The sequence below is a fragment of the Doryrhamphus excisus genome, chromosome 4 (genome assembly GCF_030265055.1).
Source record: "Doryrhamphus excisus isolate RoL2022-K1 chromosome 4, RoL_Dexc_1.0, whole genome shotgun sequence".
In the NCBI taxonomy this organism is placed as follows: Eukaryota; Metazoa; Chordata; class Actinopteri; order Syngnathiformes; family Syngnathidae; genus Doryrhamphus; species Doryrhamphus excisus.
The window spans coordinates 13,575,018-13,597,654 of record NC_080469.1 but is presented as its reverse complement, the minus strand read 5'-3'; the positions used below and the strand labels follow the sequence as shown (position 1 = coordinate 13,597,654).

The 22,637-nt window shown below is 41.0% G+C and overlaps 1 protein-coding gene across 24 annotated transcripts in view; it reads left to right on the top strand.

The window, feature by feature from the left end:
* LOC131127929 (potassium channel subfamily T member 1-like) overlaps positions 1 to 22,637 on the top strand; it is a 50,881-nt gene that overhangs the window by 18,090 nt on the left and 10,154 nt on the right. For 14 of the 24 annotated variants that reach the window (XR_009129582.1, XM_058070324.1, XM_058070320.1 and 11 more), the window contains 24 exons: positions 4,437 to 4,475; positions 8,618 to 8,697; positions 10,195 to 10,300; positions 10,393 to 10,452; positions 10,532 to 10,580; positions 10,710 to 10,769; positions 11,392 to 11,466; positions 11,665 to 11,748; positions 14,042 to 14,136; positions 15,124 to 15,304; positions 15,389 to 15,553; positions 15,644 to 15,780; positions 16,038 to 16,101; positions 16,885 to 16,993; positions 17,148 to 17,256; positions 17,823 to 17,972; positions 18,189 to 18,424; positions 18,620 to 18,640; positions 19,446 to 19,659; positions 20,705 to 20,810; positions 20,891 to 21,063; positions 21,296 to 21,367; positions 21,719 to 21,853; positions 21,938 to 22,049. Coding sequence is in view for 23 of the 24 variants with exons in the window: in XM_058070324.1 (XP_057926307.1) it covers positions 4,437 to 4,475; positions 8,618 to 8,697; positions 10,195 to 10,300; positions 10,393 to 10,452; positions 10,532 to 10,580; positions 10,710 to 10,769; positions 11,392 to 11,466; positions 11,665 to 11,748; positions 14,042 to 14,136; positions 15,124 to 15,304; positions 15,389 to 15,553; positions 15,644 to 15,780; positions 16,038 to 16,101; positions 16,885 to 16,993; positions 17,148 to 17,256; positions 17,823 to 17,972; positions 18,189 to 18,424; positions 18,620 to 18,640; positions 19,446 to 19,659; positions 20,705 to 20,810; positions 20,891 to 21,063; positions 21,296 to 21,367; positions 21,719 to 21,853; positions 21,938 to 22,049 (2,632 nt within the window). In the remaining variant the exon portion in view is untranslated. The remainder of the gene's footprint in view (positions 1 to 4,436; positions 4,476 to 8,617; positions 8,698 to 10,194; positions 10,301 to 10,392; positions 10,453 to 10,531; positions 10,581 to 10,709; positions 10,770 to 11,391; positions 11,467 to 11,664; positions 11,749 to 14,041; positions 14,137 to 15,123; positions 15,305 to 15,388; positions 15,554 to 15,643; positions 15,781 to 16,037; positions 16,102 to 16,884; positions 16,994 to 17,147; positions 17,257 to 17,822; positions 17,973 to 18,188; positions 18,425 to 18,619; positions 18,641 to 19,445; positions 19,660 to 20,704; positions 20,811 to 20,890; positions 21,064 to 21,295; positions 21,368 to 21,718; positions 21,854 to 21,937; positions 22,050 to 22,637) is intronic. The other 10 variants (XM_058070310.1, XM_058070332.1, XM_058070321.1 and 7 more) reach the window with 3 other exon arrangements.

Here is a 22,637-nt window from a genome sequence, read left to right as displayed (position 1 = left end):
GTATATTTAATGTCTGAGGTCATTGATTACATAATTCCACAGATGCGGCATTCCTGCAAGAATTTAATGCATTGTCTGCATAAAAAGGAATTTTAGACACATGCAAGTAGAAAATGCAAACCATAGGGGATCATGCTGACATATACCAAAGACTGAATTATGTGATTAAGAACACTAATGCACCAACTGACAACTACAATAAAAACACAATATTGTATATGCTGTATATAGCTACAGTATATGTACAACAGCTAAGTAATTGGGTCATGTTTCCCGCAAGGTATTTAAGGCTAGTTTGGCTGAAAACAGAAATGTAGTCCTTTCATTTGGCAGCTTTACAGAGAGCACTGCACAACTCTGGTGCTGCAGTAGAACAGTTTATTTACAGATCGGCTGAGCATTTACTGCTTAATAGCTTTCATATCTCGATATCTGTTCTGTTTTTTTAATGCTGCAGTGATTCACTCAGTTAACCCAACATCTAATCACATTACATCAGTGGCGGTTCTGGCTTGAATGAGGCAGAACCCTGGACAGACCCCCCCCCCCCCCCCCAACTCCCCTTCTACCCACCACAACAAACCTCAACGTTTTCCCAAATACTGAAAGGTGCTGGTTTCACAAGCTCAAGTTTCCCTTGAATTGCATTTGACTCAAATCCACATTTACACAATTAAAACTCTCATTCAAGAAAACAAATGAACAGCAGTTAGTCTAAATAGTGACCACCAAGTCATCTTTCTTTGATCATATACATTCCATAATTTGGCGTACATAAAGTGATGCTATACCTACACACCTGTATCTTCTTTGTAGATTGTGCACCTGTTGGCTTTGATTTTGTCTTTTCCATATTTTGTAGACAAATGAACATCACGATTATCAGCATCTCCTTCCGTCACCCAATTAGCAGCCAAGGCTAATCCAATTCCTATTTTTGAGCAATTACTGTTGTATGTTCAAATTTGACCTTCTAATTAACCTGAAGGGTGGGGTCCAGCGGCACCCACCCCCTTGCAAAACTTCTTTGTTTTCCTCCACATCACGTGGTAGATGTTTGATCATGTTTGGGGGTGTGAGTATCACACCTGTAGAGAGTGCCCGTCTGCCATGTGCTGACTCAATGAGGATTTGGTGAGCGCTGAGCATTCCCCCTCTGTGGCACCCCCTGGATAATGCCACCCTGGGTTGTTCTAACTAGAGAAACAGAAGTGTCAGTGCTCCTTCTTGCAAATACAGATGCAAATTGTTGCAAATATCACACAAAAGTGTGTACTCACAGTGACCATGTCCAAAGTGTCAATAATTACTGTATGCACTTAATCTCCTTGGGCATCTGGAATTCACCAGGGCTGCACTAGTTGTTACTGGAATCCTCTTCCACTCCTCCATAATGTCATCACGGGTGGAGGTGGTGGATGCCAGACACATCTTCTCACACATCTCCATCTTCTCTCCTCTTGCAGATGTCCCACAGGGGCTCAGTTGGGTTCATGTATGGATGCATACTTGGCTAATCCATTAGATTCAGCTTCCTCAGCAATGCACTAATGATCTTGAAACTGCAGCGCAGTTTTTCCAGAAGGGGAGGGGGATCATTCAGTGCATCAGAATGAGACAGTACATGTTGAAATGTGTCCCTAAATGAACCACAGCTCCCTAGTGCAGGTAGCACTCTTGTAGCCTCAGACTGTGACAGTGCCACCGTCATGCTTAACTGTCGGCGAAACAACAACAACAGTCTTGGTACTCACTTGTGTTGCAAGATATTGAGACAATTATGGCTATGTTGACATATTTCCAGTGGATAGTAAATCCTGCCACTCTTCACACACGGTATGTCAGGGGTCTCCAGCCAGTAGATCATGAGCTGCCAATAGCTCCTAAACACTTTTCAATTAGCTCGCCAAAGACTTTATTCATCCATTATCGAGTCCTATACCTACTTTATTCAAAAGTGGGGTTTGTTCAAAGTTAGGAAGCACTTTGGGGCGTGTGACCAATCACAGCGGATTGGGTGCCCCGGGAGTTGGGCCGTGGGTGGAATAAATTAAAACAGACCGTTTTGGCAGTAAGCACAAATCCAAGGAAATACAGCTGAAATAACGTTTTTTGTGCTGGTTATTGTGTGTAGCTGCTCTATTGGAGTCAACAACTCAATACAAAGGGTCAAAAAATGAGCATAATAGGTCCCCTTTAAGTGTATTTTAAAAAAGTGTGAATGTTTTGGAGAAATGGGATATGTAGCAGACCACACAGGGAAAAAAGTAAAACACAGCTATGACATTTTAAAGATGTCATAGCTTCTTAGAAACTATTGGCACAAATATTTTTACACTACTAGTCTCACATCATCCGTCTTATGCCGATTGGGGGGTGCCCCTAGTCAGCTGGGATAGGCTCTAGCGTACCTGCCCGACCCTAGTGAGGATAAGCGGCATAGAATGGATGGATGGATGAATCTCAAATGTAACATTTACATTAAAATATGTTGTAATTCAGGGGTTCAAATGTGGTCTCAACCCGGGATTTAGTCGTGACCCACTTTTTTAAAATTTCCATTATTTGTAATTGTCATCTTTTGAAACAATACACAAATTGTATAAACAAAATGCATCTTATATGCATTTATTAACGCATGTTATAATAGGGGAACTGCACTTTTGGGGGTATTTTGACCATCATTCACAATCCTTATGTCTGACATACTTTTACATGTCACAAAATGGCGACGCGCAAACTGGCTGACATTTTTATCAGATCGTGTTTATACACAACTGACCCTAAGAAACTATCTGACAGTTTCTCCTGTTTATTCAAAGTGTTTGCATTATATTTTTATTTGTATATAGTAGCTGTAGTGTGTGCGTCATGCCCCTCGAAGTGACGGTAGCGACTCTGGAACCCTTTTTAGGAGAATCACCCACTGACAGATGAGATTTTTTTTGCATCAATCTCTAGCTGAAGAGAAAATATGAAGTGGCAATCTTGTGAGTTAAACTACAAATCCCATTTCACCTTCAAATTGCTGCTGAGATAATGCCCATGTGCCCAACGCCCTCCCTCTTCACATCAGTCAGTCCATTGCAGAGAATGTGGTTGAAAGCATGCTTCCAAAGTGATGCTTTCCACTTGTTGTCTTGCTCGCTCAGTTCCCATATGGGATTTTACATCGGCTGCACAGAGGTGAGCATCATATCCTTTGTTAAATGTCTCGGTCATATCAACATTTGATTTGATACTGTATGTGATGGACATGCAACGGTAATCTTATCTTATATAATCTTAATCGTAATACGTGCTCTAATGTGGACATCATTTCTGATTGTCAACGTCTCCACTGCTAATGCTTTTGCAGCCAGATAGCATATTTATTGCAAAAGGAAGTGCTGTCAAATTACCACCAGTAAGCTCAGAGACATTGTTGTTGCTACAGTATGTACTCCATAACCATCCCTTGTTTTTATGCCGCTGGAACTTCACTAAAAGCAGCTTTTGGTCATAACTACATAACCACAACTTTAATCGCTGTGGCTTGAGTAATTTACTTGTTGAAATGGCAAAATGTTTGATTAATAGAATATGCAGGTCTCCCTGGCTTTAATGGACGTTCCATTAGCCCATTTAGAAAGGCGTGAATGCAGCAATGGCATTGACTTTCTCTCAGAAACCTTTACACAAAGCAGCCTTTACTGCAGACGATCACCTTTTTGCAATAGAGTGGATCCTTGTTGTTATTAATCCCTTCAGTGATTAATAAGCCCATCAATATGTCTATTTGTCACACACAGCTATAACCTACCGTTCCAGGCACTCCTGCTAACTTGACAATGGCATCCCCCTCCGATTTCAGTTCACTATTGCAATATATTTATTCAGCTCCAGAACCCTCCCCTTTCTCGCTTCAAAATACCTCACAACCTTTTCAAAGTATACAGTGCATGAACAAATTGAATGCATCTCGGTGTAGAAGTTATGTATTTACCTACATGCTTACAGTGTCGCTGCGAAAAATCTCATCAGTTGAATAAAAACATTTGTCAGTGAAACATAACAACATAAAAATGTACAAATAGTGGGCTTTTTGAACAGTGGTACATGATACTGTACATTTTACTTGAATGAGGTGTGTTCTCTGTAGGAAAACAGCCTATTTGCAATCTGCAATTAGTGTGAATGTGAATGAAGAATTGCGTATTTCTAAATAGATGATATTTGTTCAAGGTGTCTCCACTGGTCTCCCATGGTTTGCATAAAGTATAGCATCTATTCGTCTTTCTCCTCATCGGCATCAATCGTCATTTGTTGATACTTGATGCCAAGCCAACATAAGCAATGTGCTGTGGAATCTTTTTCTCTTCTTTTCTCCTCATTTCCTTCCTCTTTTTTTGCTTTCCTAACCCACGCCTATCTGTGTCCATGTGTGCTGCATCCAGGTATCAGGAGGAGTACAGTATGGACTCAACCAATGCCCAGTAAGTCTCAGGCGGCATCATGCTTGCATGGCATGGGTTTTGTCTTCCAGTCTTTACGGCACAAAGGATGGTTTGGGAAAACAACACTAAAGCACATGTGGCACTGTTTACATTACACAGTACCGTCACAACCATGTTTGGTGGTTTTATAATCATTCACCTGGGCAATGATACTGTTCCATATTGCATTTATGGCTACCTTTTCAACAGTTGTTGTGGCAACACCTCCAGGGAGAATCACACTACAGCAAATGGTGAAAAGGCAGCTGATGTATCATTAATGGCTTGTTGACTTGTCTGTCTTCGGATCCATATATCACTACTGCCAATATAACCCTGTATATGACACACTGGTAAAACATATATTGTAGGTGTGTACATTGTGCATGCTAAGATTATACGGTCATACATAAAGGAAGCAGGGTCTGGGAGGGGTTCTTCATGTGATGTAGTCACACCAATCATTAACCATGTAGTTAATATTTATGTGTTTACAATCCTGTGCTACTGTTGGAAAATGGATTTTCATCCGTGGGGACATAGCAAGGCCTGGCCTATAAGCATGTTGATGTACACGCATTACTGCCATCTCTAGTCTTGTGCTGATTCAGTAAAATGCTTTGCAGAGGTTGTTGACACCTTATTTTCTCAGTGAAGCCCAGAAACAATTAGAATCCGTCCCATAAATATTTTAACCCATCTGCTGCAGTGAGTTTGTTCTTTTGCAACAAGCGCCACCCAAACACCTGATATCTCACTTAAGTATTTCCTGTGGTTACCAGCAGATAAAAGCCTCAGCTGTCATTAAACATCACAGGAAGCAATCAGGTTTTTATTCCATGTTCATAATCCAAAGCCTTCGGGAAAGCTGTCGTAATCATTTCAATAAACTAGTGCGCTAAGTGCATTGTTAGCAGGTAGCAAGCGAGTCTGACGACCATGTATGTCATTTATCAGAAGGAGCAATGCCTTGCGATTGGCTGGCAACCAGCCTTTCACGAGAAGTCAGCTGGGATAGGCTTCAGCATACCCCGGCTAACCTAGTGAGGATAAGTGTCATAGAAATTGGATGGATGGACAATGGCATGTCTGTGCTACTGGCACAACACTATGAAAGGCTGCGACCAATCTTTTATTTCCTCTGTGTTTAAGGATCTACAGTATGTTAGTTTGTTAGTCATAGCAAGAAAAACAAGGACATTCTCAAGTCTTTTTTCGAGATTTTCATATTTGCAATGGTCAACAGGAAGCACTGGTGTGCCAGTCTGGTGTCATCCCAGTGCCAGTTGCCACTTGATGTATGGAGATGTCATAGAAATTTCCCACATCCACTTTGGTGCTACATCTGCACATTCCTTTGAGTCTAAAAGGCTTCACAGAAGACTGCATTATATCAGTCAGCTTTTAAATGCTGAATCATCAAGAAGAAACTACTCTAAAGTTTGTCAGCATGCATAAATACAGCAGTGGTTCTCAATTATTTTCTGTCATGCCCTCCTCCCCAGGGGACAGAAATGTTTCCACGCCACCCTGTGAAAGATTTAATATACTATTGAGAAACTGATAATGTATATTTATTTATGTGGTCTGTACAGACTGAACTCAAAACGGAAACCATGAAAATGCAACAGAACGGAGAGCTGTGAAGCATACAAGCATATTCAAGAGTAAAATTGCATGTTGAGTGCAATACATTTGTAGATGTTGGCAGGTCTGCAGTAACACTGAAAGTATATTCTGCCTCTCATCCCCGGGGGGGCGGCCTCCCCACCATTTGAGAAAAACAGAAATATAGCATTTTGTGTTCCTTGTAGTGTTTGGACCTTCACCAGAGCTCCTTGCTTCTTGTGTTTTCTATGTTCTGAAATTAATCTTTGTTGATTTTTCCTTTAGCCGCTGGACAACCAACTCCATTCTTGATGATTATAGCAAACCTATGCAGTTCCCTCTTCAGTATTTTTGCTTCTTGTGTGGACTTAGGCCAGTTTCTGAACATGACAAACGACAATACAGCCTAGTGAATATTCATGATAGAAAGGCGTAGTTTTAGGGTGACTTCCAGTGCCTGCAAATGTTTCTATGAAACTTTATTCTATACTGCATACAAGGCACTGTGAGATGATTCAATTTGTGATCATGCCGAATTGTGATGTCTTGCTGTGAGACAGTGGCTGTTAACAGCAGCAGTCGGACTCCTTAATTACTGCGGTAATTGTGAACACGATGGCAACTGTGAGATGTAAATAAAATACATTCTCAGCAATAACAATTTCGGGATGATGGACAAAATCCCTGCTGGTGTATTCACAATGAGGTATTTACCTCCATCAAGGAATATCTAAGATTAATTGTGATTTGTTTGTTACACATAGAAGTGTGTGAATAGTTAGGGAATGTAAAGAAATAATCTTCATTTTTGGTGCAGACCAGGATAAAGGCTCAGCATCAGGGTTTCGCTATATAGATTTTTTTCACTCCGTTCTATTCCTACCAAGTGCGTTTGATTGCCTCTGGCTCCAGCCCATTCTGTCACTCTCAGCTGTACAGCCAATAAGCACATTGATGCATCCTATTGCTGATAGCCCATTTGAAACATAACACAACAATAAGCGCTGTTTTATTGTTGGAGGCATTGTGCTACTACTCTCATCTCACCCGCCCACACAGCAACGCAGACAAACAAACACGAGGCGCAGTGTATAAGCCAGTTCAAACAAAGTGTGACATCACAGCAATTATTATTAGATGTGGGTTTATTTTGGAGTCGCATTACAAGTTGTAGCGTGTTGTCTAAGAACATTCACGCCGCTGTAGGCAAGCTGGGTAAACATTGACCCACTCTCACCTGTGTCCGATGTGACATCTGTTTTCATCAGAGACCACCCGGAGCATATCAATTATTGATCCTCTGACTCACCTGCAAATCTCTGCCATCATGTAATCAAGCAAAGTCCATGCCTCTGATTGTTCTCATGCCTTACCCACAGCGATGTGTTTGTGTGACTGTGATAATGGTGACTGTGGGTTAGAGCATGTCATCTTGAGGTTAATTCCTTGTTTTGAAAGTGCACAGACACGTGATTTAGCATTTCCTGCTCTGGAAGCTGTATCCATGGCGACCGACCCACTCAGATGCAAGGGGGGAATTAGCGGGGGGATGCTGCATTTCTTATTACCTTCCTCCTACTCAGACTCCTTATGTCGGCGGCTGCAATTGCCCTTCCGCTCACTCATCTTCTCCACAGCTCTGTTGTGCCCTCACGTATTCTTTTTGTCAGCTCTGTGTTCCTTTAATAACTCCCTCTGTGTTCATTAACGACATAAGGACACTACGTTACATAATCGGTATTCATTTGAGCTACCTACGATATCATCATCCCAGCTTAAATGGTCATTTGGTCCACCAGGTGCTTTCCCTTCAGCCTTCATTTATGGATGCTGTTTCATATGCATTGATTTTTAAAAGAAGAAGAATAACATGATGTCAGCTTTGGGAAGTTGGTCTACACCAAGCAGACTTACTACGCTACCAACCTAACTCCTCTGGGCAACCTTATTGTGAAACCCGCAAGAGGTAAAGAAAGAGAGGTAGAATGAGTCCCCAAGGACTTAAAAAGTAATTAAAAAAAATACTACAGTCGTCCTTTGTCACATTGAGTTTGGAATTTGCACCTTTTCAAAATGTATTAATAAATCATCACTGGTTTGTGGTTGACGGCAGCATTTTATTAGTCAAAAACAAATGCATGTTTAGGCAAAGTATACATATTTTTGGCCGACATTAAGCATTTTCACATTTATGTGACAGTAGCACCATTCAGGAACTCCCCTGATGCTAATGTGTAAGTTTATATGATGCACTAATAATCTTAAAAACCATATCTAGGAGGTATATTATTATATATCAATGCAATTTGTGGCTAGCATAGTAATCATACTGTAAACAGGAGAAATGTTTGGGGTTAATTTACGTGATTGTAGCTCAGCTGCTGTCTGCACTGATGCCATGTCAGTTTTAGGGTATTTGGGGAGTACAGGAAGAAATGGAAGTTGTGTTGTGAACACTCGGCATCCTGACATGCTTCACTTACCAACTTTTTATGAATATAAACATTTCAGAGAGAATGTGACTGTTCCCGCAGGGTTCAGGTGGAGTTCTACGTAAACGAAAACACCTTCAAGGAGAGGCTGAAGCTTTTCTTCATCAAAAACCAAAGGTCAAGTAAGTACACCCAGCACTACACCACCAATATCTGATCATGCAAATGGTAAGATGCTCGGAACTGATGAGCAGAGTATTGTGCAGGAAAGTACACTCACTGATGATATATCCAATTTCTGTTCAGATGTGGTTTTGGTGATTACATTAACTCTCTTATTAGGCCTCACATTGAAAGTGGCAAGCTGCAGATTTTTCTAATGAGGAAATACAAGGATGAGCAGACCATCGCTGTCCATTTGGGCTTGTTCTCTTTTTTTTTCCTGTCAGTGTTGTGACACCACTATTAAGAAAGATAACAGAATTAAATGAAAATGTCACTTTGCTGCAGGGGCAGGTTGCTCCCTATCAATGCTCAGCAGGTAACATTGTGGCTTGTGTCAGATCATTTTAACATTGATGATAACACGTGGAGCTAGCACCTCCCTCGAGCAATTACAGCAAAGTTTCTCATGAACAGATGCATCCAAACTTTTTCCACCAGGGCCATATAATCAAAAAATTAAGCTTTTTCAGCAGCTTTTTCACGTTAGAATTTTTTTCTCTTAATATTTTACATTAATTTTTGCAAAATTACTGCAGATTCTATTAGACGAGACTAGACTTTCTATTATGACTTTTTTGGGGGGTTTTTTCTTCATTCATTCTTTCATTTTCTACCGCTTTTCCTCACAAGGGTCACGGGGTGCTGGAGCCTATCCCAGCTGTCTTCAGGCGAGAGGCAGGATACACCCTGGACTGGTCGCCAGCCAATCACAGGGCACATATAGACAAACAACCATTCACACTCACATTCATACATATGGACACTTTGGAGTGGCCAATTAACCTAGCATGTTTTTGGAATGTGGGAGGAAACCGGAGTACGGGAGAAAACCCACGCATGCACGAGGAGAACATGCAAACTCCACACAGAGATGGCAGAGGGTGGATTTTAGTTTGCTTGTTAAATTTTAATTTTAGACTGTGCCTCTGGTAAAGAAAGTGTAGTGCATCAACAGTGACTTTTAGTCCATTCCATCCCATGAGCCGAGTTCTGGTCAGTTTGGTCACAGTTTTTACATGTGGGGATTAAGAATGTTGCGACGCAAGACAGCTAAAGTGAGAGCACTGTGAAACACATACGGAGCACACATTGATACTAAGGAAGAGAAGAAAACAACACAGAGTGATTGTAAGGTCTCACTTTGTTGTGTCCAGCGGTTTTGCTTTTCTGAACCCACCAACTAGCCTCAACTACTTTCTTCAACACCAAACCAGACCAGAACTTGGCGCACTAGACTAAGTGGGGGTAAGTCACCGTTGATACACTATGCTGCTGATGGGGGTCACACAACTTCATGTCAAAAAATCCAAACTATCCCTTTAATTTTTGCAAGTGCAGCGCTGCAGTATTCATCCCAGGAAAGCTCTGGTGTTATTCTGTGTTATTCTTTCAGGATTTGGAATCTGCTGTCTTGAGGAAAATTAGTCGTTACAGAAAATGTTGTCTTTCCACAGGTTTGAGGATCCGCCTTTTCAATTTCTCCCTGAAGATTCTCACCTGTGTCCTCTACACAGTGAGAGTCACCCTGGACAACCCCAATGACACCAATGGCAATCCATGGTGAGAGTTGCGTCATTCACCACACCATTAATCTATTTATATTATTGATTCATGGGAATCAATAATTTTGATTTTCTATTTTTGAACCACAGTACAATCTTTAGAAACTCTAGCTGGCCAAATTCATCAACAGAGTCGCCAGAAATCCACTGGTAAGTTCCTGTTTTTAAAAAATGACCAAGCCTCATTGTCCCTACTGACTTTAGATTTCATATGCACTCTTTTTAAAAGGAAGTTGATTTTGTGGGTTACCAGACCTGATCCCTTGTGGGGCATACAAGTGAGTATATATAATTTGTACCCAATTTTTAGAATTGGATCTACTTTTTTTACTGTTAGATTCAAGGAGAGAGCAGCAAGTCTTGCCATTTCCAAGCTTTCACCAATCTTATTTTGTGCTCTATCTCAGGTGACAGTGGCTTTAATCAGTTTCTTGGAAACCATGCTCATCACATATCTCAGCTACAAGGTAAAGAACACAATAAGCCACACAGAAAACTTTCTAGATCTTCCAGAATCTGCACCTTTTCCAGCTGTATTTCCTTGGATTTGTGATTCCAGCCAAAACAGTCTGTTTAGTGACCTAATATAGCGGTTGTAGGAGTTGATAATAAATTAATAACGTTTTTGGCAAGCTAATTGAGGAGTGTTTAGGAGCTGCTGAAGACTTGTATGAATTCAAAGATTTGGCACTGCTAGTGCTCCTCCAACCTCACCTGCCCGAGAAGGAGCACTCATTGTCGGACACACTTTGTCAGAGGCACCGCTAGTGCCGCGGAGCTCAGAAGCTGGACATGAGGGCACTGTGTTTTTTAAGTGCAGGCAATATTTGTCCAGTTCCTTAATGTCTCTGACAGCAAGTTACAACAACTTAAGTACTCATTTAACTTTTGAATTTTCCCTGAACCTGCGTAACTTCTTGGCAAGGTTGTGTGCGTTTTGTTTGTTTCAGCTTTTCCGCCTCATCGATCCCATGTTGTTTTTTTCTGTTGGTGAACTTTATGATAATGACAGGCGGGGTGTTTTTATTCCTACCATACATTGGAATGTGAGTATAAATGTTGCTGACATCTAATCAATTTCCTCTTCAGGGCAACATTTGGGAGCAGATATTCCAGATATCCTTCATATTGGAGATGATCAATACAGTGCCATTTATTATCACAGTAAGTAATTTACTAATTGATTAGACATTCCTTGGGTGTTGCTTGTTACAAGGGGCACCTTCCTATTCTGTTCAAAATCAATTTGTTATTCAGCTGAAGGATGAAAATAGCCTACAGCTGACTGATTTACCTCCCACGTGCTCTCTTGATGGTGATCAGTTGCATTGACTCGTAATATCACTCTGTTTTTCCTTTCAGATCTTCTGGCCTCCATTAAGAAATATATTTGTTCCTGTTTTTCTTAACTGCTGGTTAGCCAAAGGGGCCCTGGAAAATATGATTGTAAGTATACGTTTTAGACCAAAACACATTGTTCCACCAACATACGTGTGTGTTCCTCTGATGCTGGCAGCAAATGAGTTGGCTTTCCACAGTGAATACTAGGGATGTGTCAGATACTCGTTTATAACGACTGCACAGGCAGTGGTAACATAACTGATTGACTGCCGCATTGACTGGCCACAACATTAGGAATACCTGCACATTACCGGCATCAAACACTGTATGGCTATGGTCGTATATTACACCCCACTCAACCTGTTGCAGTATGCGCGTCCTAAACTTGTTTTGTAGGCGGTGCATTTCACAAGAGAGCTGCAAACAACTCATTGTGTCTGGTGGTGTTTTTTTTTTTCCAAACCTCGCTTGAATGCACACATCACCAACTTCAGTCTTACAAAAGTCTTACAGATCGCTTATACACATGCACAGAACACATATCGTGAAATAATAATAAATATTGCACCTTCTGATCAATCCATGTCAATTTCAGACTTAAAATAATGTACTGATATAAATCCCACCCATTTTCAGTCAAACCACGCCCACCTCTGGTTTATGCCCCGTCCACTCCAGCGACAGATACGTATACAGATAATTCAGATGGGTGAACAGATACAGATATAGAGAGTGGTGTACTCGCTCATCCAATACCATTTGTTCAAGTTAGCCCAGTTAAGTCTTTGTTTAGAATAGAGATTAGAAGGCTTGGTGACAGAAGCAAGACGTGTGTTCATGTCTTTGAATTTAAAGAACCCTGTGTGCAACCAGCTGCGGCTTCTGTTTGCTGATATGAAATGCATATTTCACCAGCCGCTTGTTGGAGTGCAATTTAACAGACCATAAATTCTTAATAAAGACTAGACCTATTGGTTAATAAAAATGGCAAGTTACTTTATATGACTACATCACTTTGAACAACAAAGTCCTGACATCTCTTCCCCAGAGATTGTCTCATTCCACTGGAAGAGTGGCCGCTAATGAGCTGTTTTGCCACCAGGCTGGAAACCGACCTCTTGTTATGCAGGATGGTCATTCACGCTGGGCAACAGTAACAACAGCAAGCCAACTGTGATCTCCCACAGAGGACACACCCACCAGAGACATAAATAGGAAATTCTAGCCATCCGTGATTTTCTTTGCCGCCTATCCCCTTCGGCCGAGAGGCGGGGTACACCCTAGAGCGTATGGAACCACCTGCTGTGGCTGCCATGGTGCACTGTAGTCGGACACCTGCTCTAAACAGACCCTGCCATTGGTAACGTTGATGATGTTAATGATAAAAGCGATTAAGGTTCTGGACAAGTCCGAAACATCAGTACGTGTTTTAATCTGACAAAACTCCAATCAAATGTCAAATGATTATTAACGCCCACGGCAACAGTTGAACTTGAAAAAATCAACACGTCACTCACTGACAGTGATGCTGGCAACACCAAAGTAGGTTGGATTGCAGGGTTTGAAGAGTGTGTAAAGCACCATTATGCTTCTGTTTGGCGCTTTATATTGAGTTGGAGACTCCTATAGAGCAGCTACACACAATAACCCTCACAGACAGCTTTTTTGATCTTCCAGATTCTGCACCTCTTTCTGCAGTGTTTTCATGGATTTCCTGCCTTTCACCTAAACTGTCTAATTTACTCCACCCCCGGCCCTCCTCTAGGTACACCCACTTCGCTGTGATTGGTCACACTCCCAAGCGCTCCCAATGACTTCCAAATACATTGGTCTGTTTTTAGTGGGTGCAGACACTTTACAACCCATATAAGAAAGTCTGGCTCACATTGACATCAGTAGAACTCAGGGTTCAGAGTAACCCAAAGCTTTTTTCAGGGCTCACTTCCAAATGTGTAAGCCTCATTATCTGACTCTTTGTCATCATTTAACACGCTTCAAGTAACGCCTAGCACACTGCTACTTCCATATTACGTTTATTATCATTCATAGTAGCATAGTAGCTCAGGCTGCTTTCATGTTGACGTTCTTATATACGTCCCAAAAAGAAACAGTAAGCTGTATTTTTGTTTAATGTGAAGTACATCATACTACATGGTCATCCAGGTTGTTATGTAGATAGAACATGTCATAAGAATCAGAGGTGTCCTTGTTAGAGGAAGTGCTTCCTGCCATTGAGCAGATGGCCTTGTCTGGTGCCAAGCAGACTGGCACTCGGAGTTAGAACAGGAACAAGCCGGAGAGATGGAGACATGCAGTACATACTAAAAGGAACAACTATTAACAATAATTATTGATATACCCACATACTGTATAAACTGATTGTGTGTCCTGCTCCTAGAATGATTTCCATCGTGCCATTCAGAGGACTCACTCGGCCATGTTCAACCAGGTGTTTATCCTCATCTGCACTTTACTGTGTCTGGTCTTCACTGGGTAAGTGAATCGTCATTCTACTTAAGAGAACTTTGTACCACTTAGTGCTAGCAGAAAATGCAGTCAAGATATGTATTTTCATGCTCTGCTGAATGAGTGAATGAATTTTACTGTCAGCATGGAGGATTATATATACATACCAGACTTCTTTAGGTATCAAAAGAAGGCTGGTAGAATAATAATAAAAGGTAAGAACACAAATCTTTTTCAGTTTATAAAGTACTCAGTCTAACATTGTTTTTTTTTAATGTTCACCAAAGTGAATTATTGTTCTCTTTTGTTGGTTCTTGTTGTATATTTATACAACCAAAATACATCCATCTGTGCACGGGAGAACTGTTGATGGTGCGTTCAAAGACCATCAAACAAAGTAGGACAAATCACCGCTCATATTAGACATTCAAAAACTGGGGGATTTCTCACTGATAGTAACAGTATTTTAATCAAATAAAATTTACTTTAATGTAATTAATAATTTCTGTCTATTTGCATGTTCTCCCCGTGCATGCATAGGTTTTCTCCAGGTACTCCAGTTTCCTCCCACATTCCAAAAACATGCTAGATTAATTGGTGACTCCAAATTGTCCATAGGTATGAATCTGAGTATGAATGGTTGTTTGTCTATATGTGCCCTGTGATTGGCTGGCAACCAGTCCAGGGTGTACCCCGCTCCTCACCTGAAGTCAGTTGGGATAGGCATACCCCCGCAACCCTAGTGAGGATAAGCGGCGTAGAAAATGGATGGATGGGCCCATATTTCCAAAATCCAAAAAATCCAAAAAAAATTGATCAAGTTATTGTTATAGTTGCACATCTAATCTCGAATTTCCCTCAAAGAGATTTCCCCACTCATTATAGTTAATGGTTATGGTTGTGGTTCTGGTTAAATGTGATTCATTTTGAGTTAACTGCGGACAAGAAATGTGATTAATCATGATCAAATATTTTAATCGATTGAGAGCCCTAGTTCTTCTTTTGTTTTTGCAGAGCATGTGGCATCCAGCACCTTGAGAGGGCTGGAAAGAACTTGACCTTGTTTGACTCCTTCTACTTCTGCATCGTTACCTTCTCCACTGTGGGCTATGGAGATGTTACGCCACAGATCTGGCCCTCGCAACTGCTGGTGGTCATCCTCATCTGTGTGGCGCTGGTGGTGCTCCCGTTGCAGGTAAGAATGTTGAAATGAACAGAAGTACTATTCATTATTACGAAGCTTCTTTTGTTGTGATGTATTTGATTTTCGTTGTTTCAGTTTGAAGAACTAGCCTACTTGTGGATGGAGAGCCAAAAACTGGGAGGAAACTACAGTCGCCACCGAGCACAAACAGAGAAGCATGTGGTGTTGTGTGTCAGCTCACTGAAGATAGACCTGCTGATGGATTTTCTCAATGAGTTCTATGCTCACCCCAGATTACAGGTATACATGAGAGAACACATCTTGTCTTTTTGGATCTTTGGACTGTACACACTATTTAAGTCAGTGATCCTATGGTCCTCTGTTTTGTAGGATTATTATGTGGTGATCCTGTGTCCAACTGATATAGACATTCAAGTTCGCCGTATCCTCCAGATACCTCTATGGTCTCAGAGGGTCATCTATCTTCAAGGGTCAGCTCTCAAAGACCAGGACCTGATGAGAGCCAAGTGGGTAGCTGCTAACTCTCAAAAATATGGAAATGTATGTTTTTTAATGTTTTGTTATATTTGTGAGTATATTTATAATTTAACACAAATTTGCGACCTTAATTTTTTCATACCAAATATTGCAAACCCAGCGATAATCCCTTACAAATACTATATACAGTAACCGCAATACCTTTGTTTTAGCTTCTACAGAATATAGCTTATAGTCTGTCTTAGGTACAGCTGACTCTGCCTTCATCTGTGTTGCAATGCTACAGAATGGACGATGCTGAGGCCTGTTTCATCCTCAGCAGCAGGAACGAGGGTGACCGAACTGCTGCTGTAAGTTACACCCGTATTTGTCATTTTCTGGTATACACTATACGTCCTCCTCTTCCGTGAGCTGAAGTCCGCATCATCAACAAACTTGGGTTGTCTTTTCACTGCTGTTCCGATGACACATAACTATACATAAAAACTGCCCCAAAACCCCTCTGTAGCTCAGACTCATGAGCAATAACGTCCTCCACCTTATCAGCTACAAAACCATGGAACTCCTTGTTAACACCCGTCACCTGATCCGCTCCTCTTCTATATTCTAGTTCACCTTCAATGGACTCTCAGGCAAGGGCATCCAAACATTATATCCATAAATAAAAACTGCTAAAATCCATAAATATCAACACAGAACTCCCACCCTAAAATCACTGCATTGGCGCTTTTTCTCATCCTGGATTGAATACAAAATCCCTCTGCTCACCCATAAATGCATCATCGGTCAAGCATCAAATGACTTAACTACTCACTTCCCAAACATCCAACAGGCAGCATGGTTAGCTGTACAAGTGGGACCAATCACAACAGAGTGGGCGTGCCCAGAAGTGGGCGGGTGGAATAATTTAAAACAGGAAATACAGCTGGAATAGGTGCAGATTTTGGAAGATCTAGAAAGCTTTCTTTGCGGGTTATCATTTGTAGCTGCTCTGTTGGAGTCCACAACTCAATACAAAGGGTAGAAAGTGAGCACAATAGGTCCCCTTTAGCATTCTTTTAATGTGCAGTATTTTGTCTTTCAATAAAAGTTTGTGATTTTAACTACAATTTGATGAAAATGTTCCCCCACAGGATCATCAGACTATTTTGAGAGCTTGGGCCGCAAAGGACTTTGCTCCCAACTGTCCTCTCTATGTCCAGATTCTCAAACCGGAAAACAAATTCCATGTTAAATTTGCTGGTAAGTACAGTACATAAGGTTCTGTTACACTTTTTGGGCAAAAGTCTTGGGACATCATCATTCAATTAAATTATCAAGAATCTTGACATATTTGCTTAACAATTCCTGAGATCTAATATATGTATGTCTACCAAAAATATCCCATTTAAAACAGACCATGTAGTATGTGAGGAGGAGTTCAAATACGCCATGCTTGCACTGAACTGCGTGTGCCCGGCCATGTCCACCCTCGTCACACTCCTCGTCCACACCTCCAGAGGACAGTGAGTTTCACATACAACTGTTTAACTTATCCCACTGGGGGCTGTTGCTTGCATTGTTTTGTGTTCCAATGAGGACAAGCGGGGTGGAACTAATGCTCATGTCATGTCAACTGCAACTTAACTAACTGGTGTGCTCTGACAACTGTGATTAGTTGTACATATTTGTAAGGATTATAGTCTGTACCTGCCAGTGTTTTGTCTTTTAGAAGCCACACTCATTATTATGCACATATATTGTTGATCAATGGCAAATATTCATTGCATCAGCAGAGTATTAACACATCATACAGTTATCTTGTCAACGCAAACCATCCACTGTTCCTTGTTAGTTAGGTTATAAATTTGGCTGGGTCTCACAGTCTGTACAAGGTGACCGATACATCTTATCTGCAGTCCACTAAAGCTAGACCGTATAACTTCTGCTGTCATGACAGGACTAAACAGAAATGCTAATTAAATGACTTAGAAAACTGATTGCTGAATATATAGTAGCACTTAATTTCCCATCTTTACTATTGTACAGAAATCAATCCATGTGATCCATTGTTCTGCTATTACTTCTACAGGGAAGGACAGTTGTCACCTGAGCAGTGGCAAAGAATGTACGGACGCTGCTCCGGGAACGAAGTCTACCACATTCGATTGTGTGACAGCAAGTTTTTTGGAGAGTATGATGGGAAAAGCTTCACTTACGCCTCTTTCCATGCTCATAAGAAGTAAGCAAAATCTCTACGGGTGTACATTGTACAATATAGCAGATTATACAGTCGCCACAAACCTCTTTATGCACAGTCAAATTAAATGCAATGCAACATTTGTATAATTTACAACTACCTTACAAAGATAATAAAGCTTTTTTAAAGGAGTTTCATCCACCTCTGTTGCAGGAGTACCTCATGCATTAATAAACCGGTTTTCTGGTTGTCTGCCAGGTACGGTGTTTGTCTGATCGGCGTAAGGCGGGATGACAACAAGAGCATCCTGTTAAACCCCGGCCCCCGTCACATCATGGCTGCCACCGACACCTGCTATTACATCAACATCACCAAGGAGGAGAACTCAGCTTTCATCTTCAAACAGGAAGAGAAGCACAACAAGAGCCTGCCCGTCACCGGCCTATACGACGCCCCCTCCCGGCTGCCCGTGCACAGCATCATTGCCAGCATGGGTGAGAGCAGGAAGGAATGATACAGTACATGACTCATGAAAAGATGTTGATGTCTACTCACTCGAAATGGCATTGAATGGCTGCTGCAAGCGCTTTATGCTAACAGTTGTGCATGATTGTTTTCCTTACGTGTTTCTTTTACTTTCCTGGCTGACTTTACTGTGTTGTGCTTTTTTTTTCTTTGACCTGTAAAAGTTGATCAGGCCACTTCGTATGGTAAGTTTGTGCATGACATATCACCTTCTACACAAGTGTACTAATCGACTTAGCAGATGGTATTAACAATGTCATGTACGTATCTGATATATGTGTTGTGCATATATCACACGTCGTTGTACAAAATGGCTGGTTTGTTATATCAGTGGCACATTTGTTGGGAAATGCATGTCATGCTGCTTCTGATTTGCACAAAAAGGCGGACAATTGAGGTGCACAAGCAACACTGGTGTGGGGTTATTTGTAGTTGTAGTACTTTTTGTTTGAAATCAAGTGTAATAGAGTTCTGCATCTTTGAGGAACATTTTTGATTTGATTTTAATGGAACTTGAATTTTAATTTTAGTTTCTGACCCCACTTTCAAAGTGGGAGACTCCCAACGACTTGAAAGGAAGACTTGCTAGGCTAGCCTAAGCTATGTCGAAAGGCAATATGCATTGATTTTAGTTCCTAGGATGATAAGGGATGAACAGAAAATGTCACAAAACATTCTTCTTTTGTCTTGACTGAATGTACTTTGAAAACCCCTGGCATAAACAAAAGTAAGAGTTTATAATTACCTTACCATATGACAACAACTTTATTTATAAAGCATTTTACCAACAACCGCTGAAACGAAATGAGTAAGAGGATAAAAAAAAACTGCAACAGGATGCTGCATACAAGCAAAGCCTAAGGTTATGAAATCATTACCTCCTTGGTGCAGGCCGATGCTACATGCTATACTCTGTATCATCTTGTTGAAAGACTATCCAACCCCCTTTGGATCCAATTTACTAGATATGGTCTTCTGTGTTGCATTCAGGTACTGTGGCCATCGACCTCCAGAACCCCGATCCCCCGGAGGAAACCGGCAAACTGACCTTGCCGACGGAGAACGGCGCAGGAAGCCGCAGGCCGAGCATCGCGCCAGTCCTGGAAATCGCAGACTCCTCTGCCATTCTTCCCTGTGACCTCCTCAGCGACCAATCGGAGGATGAGACCAATCAATCAGACGAGGAGGGTTCTGTTGGGTCTGAGTAAGTGATGCCGTGTGAGATGTGAATAAATCCTGCTGCGGTGATGCAGCCACTGCGTCTGATCATTCACTCCGAATAGGCCTCGCTATAACATAATGGACTCTCTTAAGGATTGATGTCACCTGTTCCCACGCCTACTTGATGTCTCTCCGGCCGTAAAGGGAGATAGATGAACTTGACATGTAATCAGTGTGTCATGATGGTGAATGGGGTGGACGTGACAATGATGAACATGGTGTGGCATGCAGGGGAGGTCAGCACTTTCCATCATGTGTGTAGTTCACCATACACTCTCTCAGTGGTCATGAGGCTTCAGCAGGTCACCACCATTCTTGCACACGTACCTTTCCAATATCACTCATGCTAACATACTGCAAACTATTACTACTATGATTTTTTTAAGGTTTTAAAGGCCACATATCTTAACTATTTTAAATAGGTCTCAGACGTCCCATGATTGTGTTTTCAACAACATATAACTAAGGAGGCACAGGAGGGCACAAACATTAGCAATGCTAGCATAGCTGTGTGAGCTAATCGCTAACGTTTCAGTCATGTTTTAACAAGATTTTTCTCATGTTTGGTGGTCATTAACAGACATTTGGGACTATTACTGTTAGAACTAGATTAAAAAATACATTTTGCATAATAGTGAACATTTAATGGCTCTTTGATTGTGTCCATAGATTGTAATTGTTCATTTAGGTGGGCAAACATCAGAGTAAATGTTTTGCAAGGTGTATAAAATCTCATTAGTCCAACCTGTTTGTTAATCAAAGTATAGTGAGTCGGTTTCTTTTTATTTTATTTTATTTTTTTACTTTAGCACTTTCCAAGTCATACATCAGTAGAGTAGTTCTCGTGCACGTGCGTGAAAGTACCACAGTGCCATCTTGTGGTGATTAGGTAGTGATGCAGTAATACAGTAAAGTCAAAACGGTGACTATATCCTCTATGCATATTTGTTCGGATAAGTCTACATTTTATGATGCAAGTTATAGTTAATTGATAGTACTATTAAATTGTTCTTTTTATGTCTTGGCAGTTTTGTGAAGGGCTACCCCCCTAACTCTCCCTACATCGGGAGCTCTCCAACCTTGTGCCATCTCCTTCCACAGAAAGCTCCATTTTGCTGCCTGCGTTTGGACAAGGTGTGTCCTCTAACACGGACGAACACAAACACACACCATGTAGCACCTCCGTCGAATTAACACTTCCTATCTAATGACAGGGCTGTACTCACAACAGCTTTGAAGACGCCAAAGCGTATGGCTTCAAGAACAAACTGATTATAGTGTCTGCAGAAACAGCAGGCAACGGTTTGTACAACTTCATTGTCCCACTGCGAGCATACTATCGACCCCGGAAGGAGCTCAACCCTATTGTGCTTCTTCTGGACTACCAGTAAGTTTTTTTTTTTTTAAGATGTCATGGTCATACAACTGCTTGCTATCCTGACCCTCTTTATTTTGAAATACATAATACATGACTAATTAATAATATATCAGCAACCGCGCTGCTACCATCCCTACAAATTTACTTTGGGAAATCCCATCCCACGATGTCATGATCTCTATCTGGGTTCAGTAGTGATGCATGTGGGATGCTAACCAGTGATGTTTCCTGTTTCCCGCAGGCCAGACAACCACTTCTTAGAGGCCATTTGCTGCTTCCCAATGGTTTACTTCATGGCCGGCACCATCGATAAGTACGTGGTTGAGTCACAGTCATTGGAAGATGTTAGTGAACTCAGTCTTAATGGCTCTTTGAGAGCAAAACCTCCATTCTGACGTCAGCTAATGGTGAAAATCTGAAGCCATTAACTTTTTGAATGGTTGTTTTTATCTTTTACAGAGTTATACAGTGATGTTTCGAACAGAATGTTGACTTTTTACACTAACATTTCTAACTAATTATCATAGTTTTTAAAGCTAAGGTGATATTTAATCTTAAACATAATGTTCGTGTGTTGAAATAATTATAGAATTCATCATCATTTGATGTAGTTGAATTATGTTAAATTGATGCAGGGTTTTTTTTTCTTCTTTTAATGGCTCAGCTTGGACAACTTGCTGCAGTGTGGAATCATCTATGCTGACAACTTGGTGGTTGTGGACAAGGAAAGTACCATGAGTGCTGAAGAAGACTACATGGCAGACGCCAAGACCATTGTCAATGTCCAGACTATGTTCAGGTAGCAGGAAGAGAGAATGTTACGACAGTGCTGTATTTTATTTCGCACTGCTTGGCTTCACCTTTGTGATGTGTTATTGTCAAGACTGTTCCCCAGCCTCAGCATCATTACTGAGCTCACACATCCATCAAACATGAGGTTCATGCAGTTCAGAGCAAAGGACTGCTACTCGCTTGCTCTTTCCAAGCTGGAGAAGGTGAGTCGTCCACCTCAACATAGAGCAAGCCAAGCATATTGTAGAACAGGGGTTTCAAACTCAATTTACCTGGGGGCCACTGGAGCTCCGGTCTGGGCAAGGCTGGGCCGCATCAGGTTTTCCAAAAAAAAAACAAAAAAAAACAGAAAAATATACAAACTTTTTCAGTGCTTTGGTTCCGATTTTCTACAATAAAAGCTCTGATAAAACATTCCACTGTTCTCAAATATCTTAATTTTTATTGTTCTGCACAAAATAAGATGAAAAATAAATAAACAAATCAAGAATAAAGAAAATCAATCAATCACTAATAAATAAATAAATAATAATAATAAAACGGCAAATAATAAAAACTTAAGAAACCACATATAGTTGGTGGGTAGACAAATTATTTTTTTCAGATTAAAATTAACAAAGCCTTATTAAAGCCCTGTAGACATGACAAAACACGACTATAGTCACATTTATACTTTTTTTATTTACAACATATTGCGCAACTGCAGGGTCTTGAGACACATGTTAACTCGCAAACTCGGTAGCCTTCAAGTTATTTCCTTTAGACTTAAATAGCCAAAAACTTATAATAGG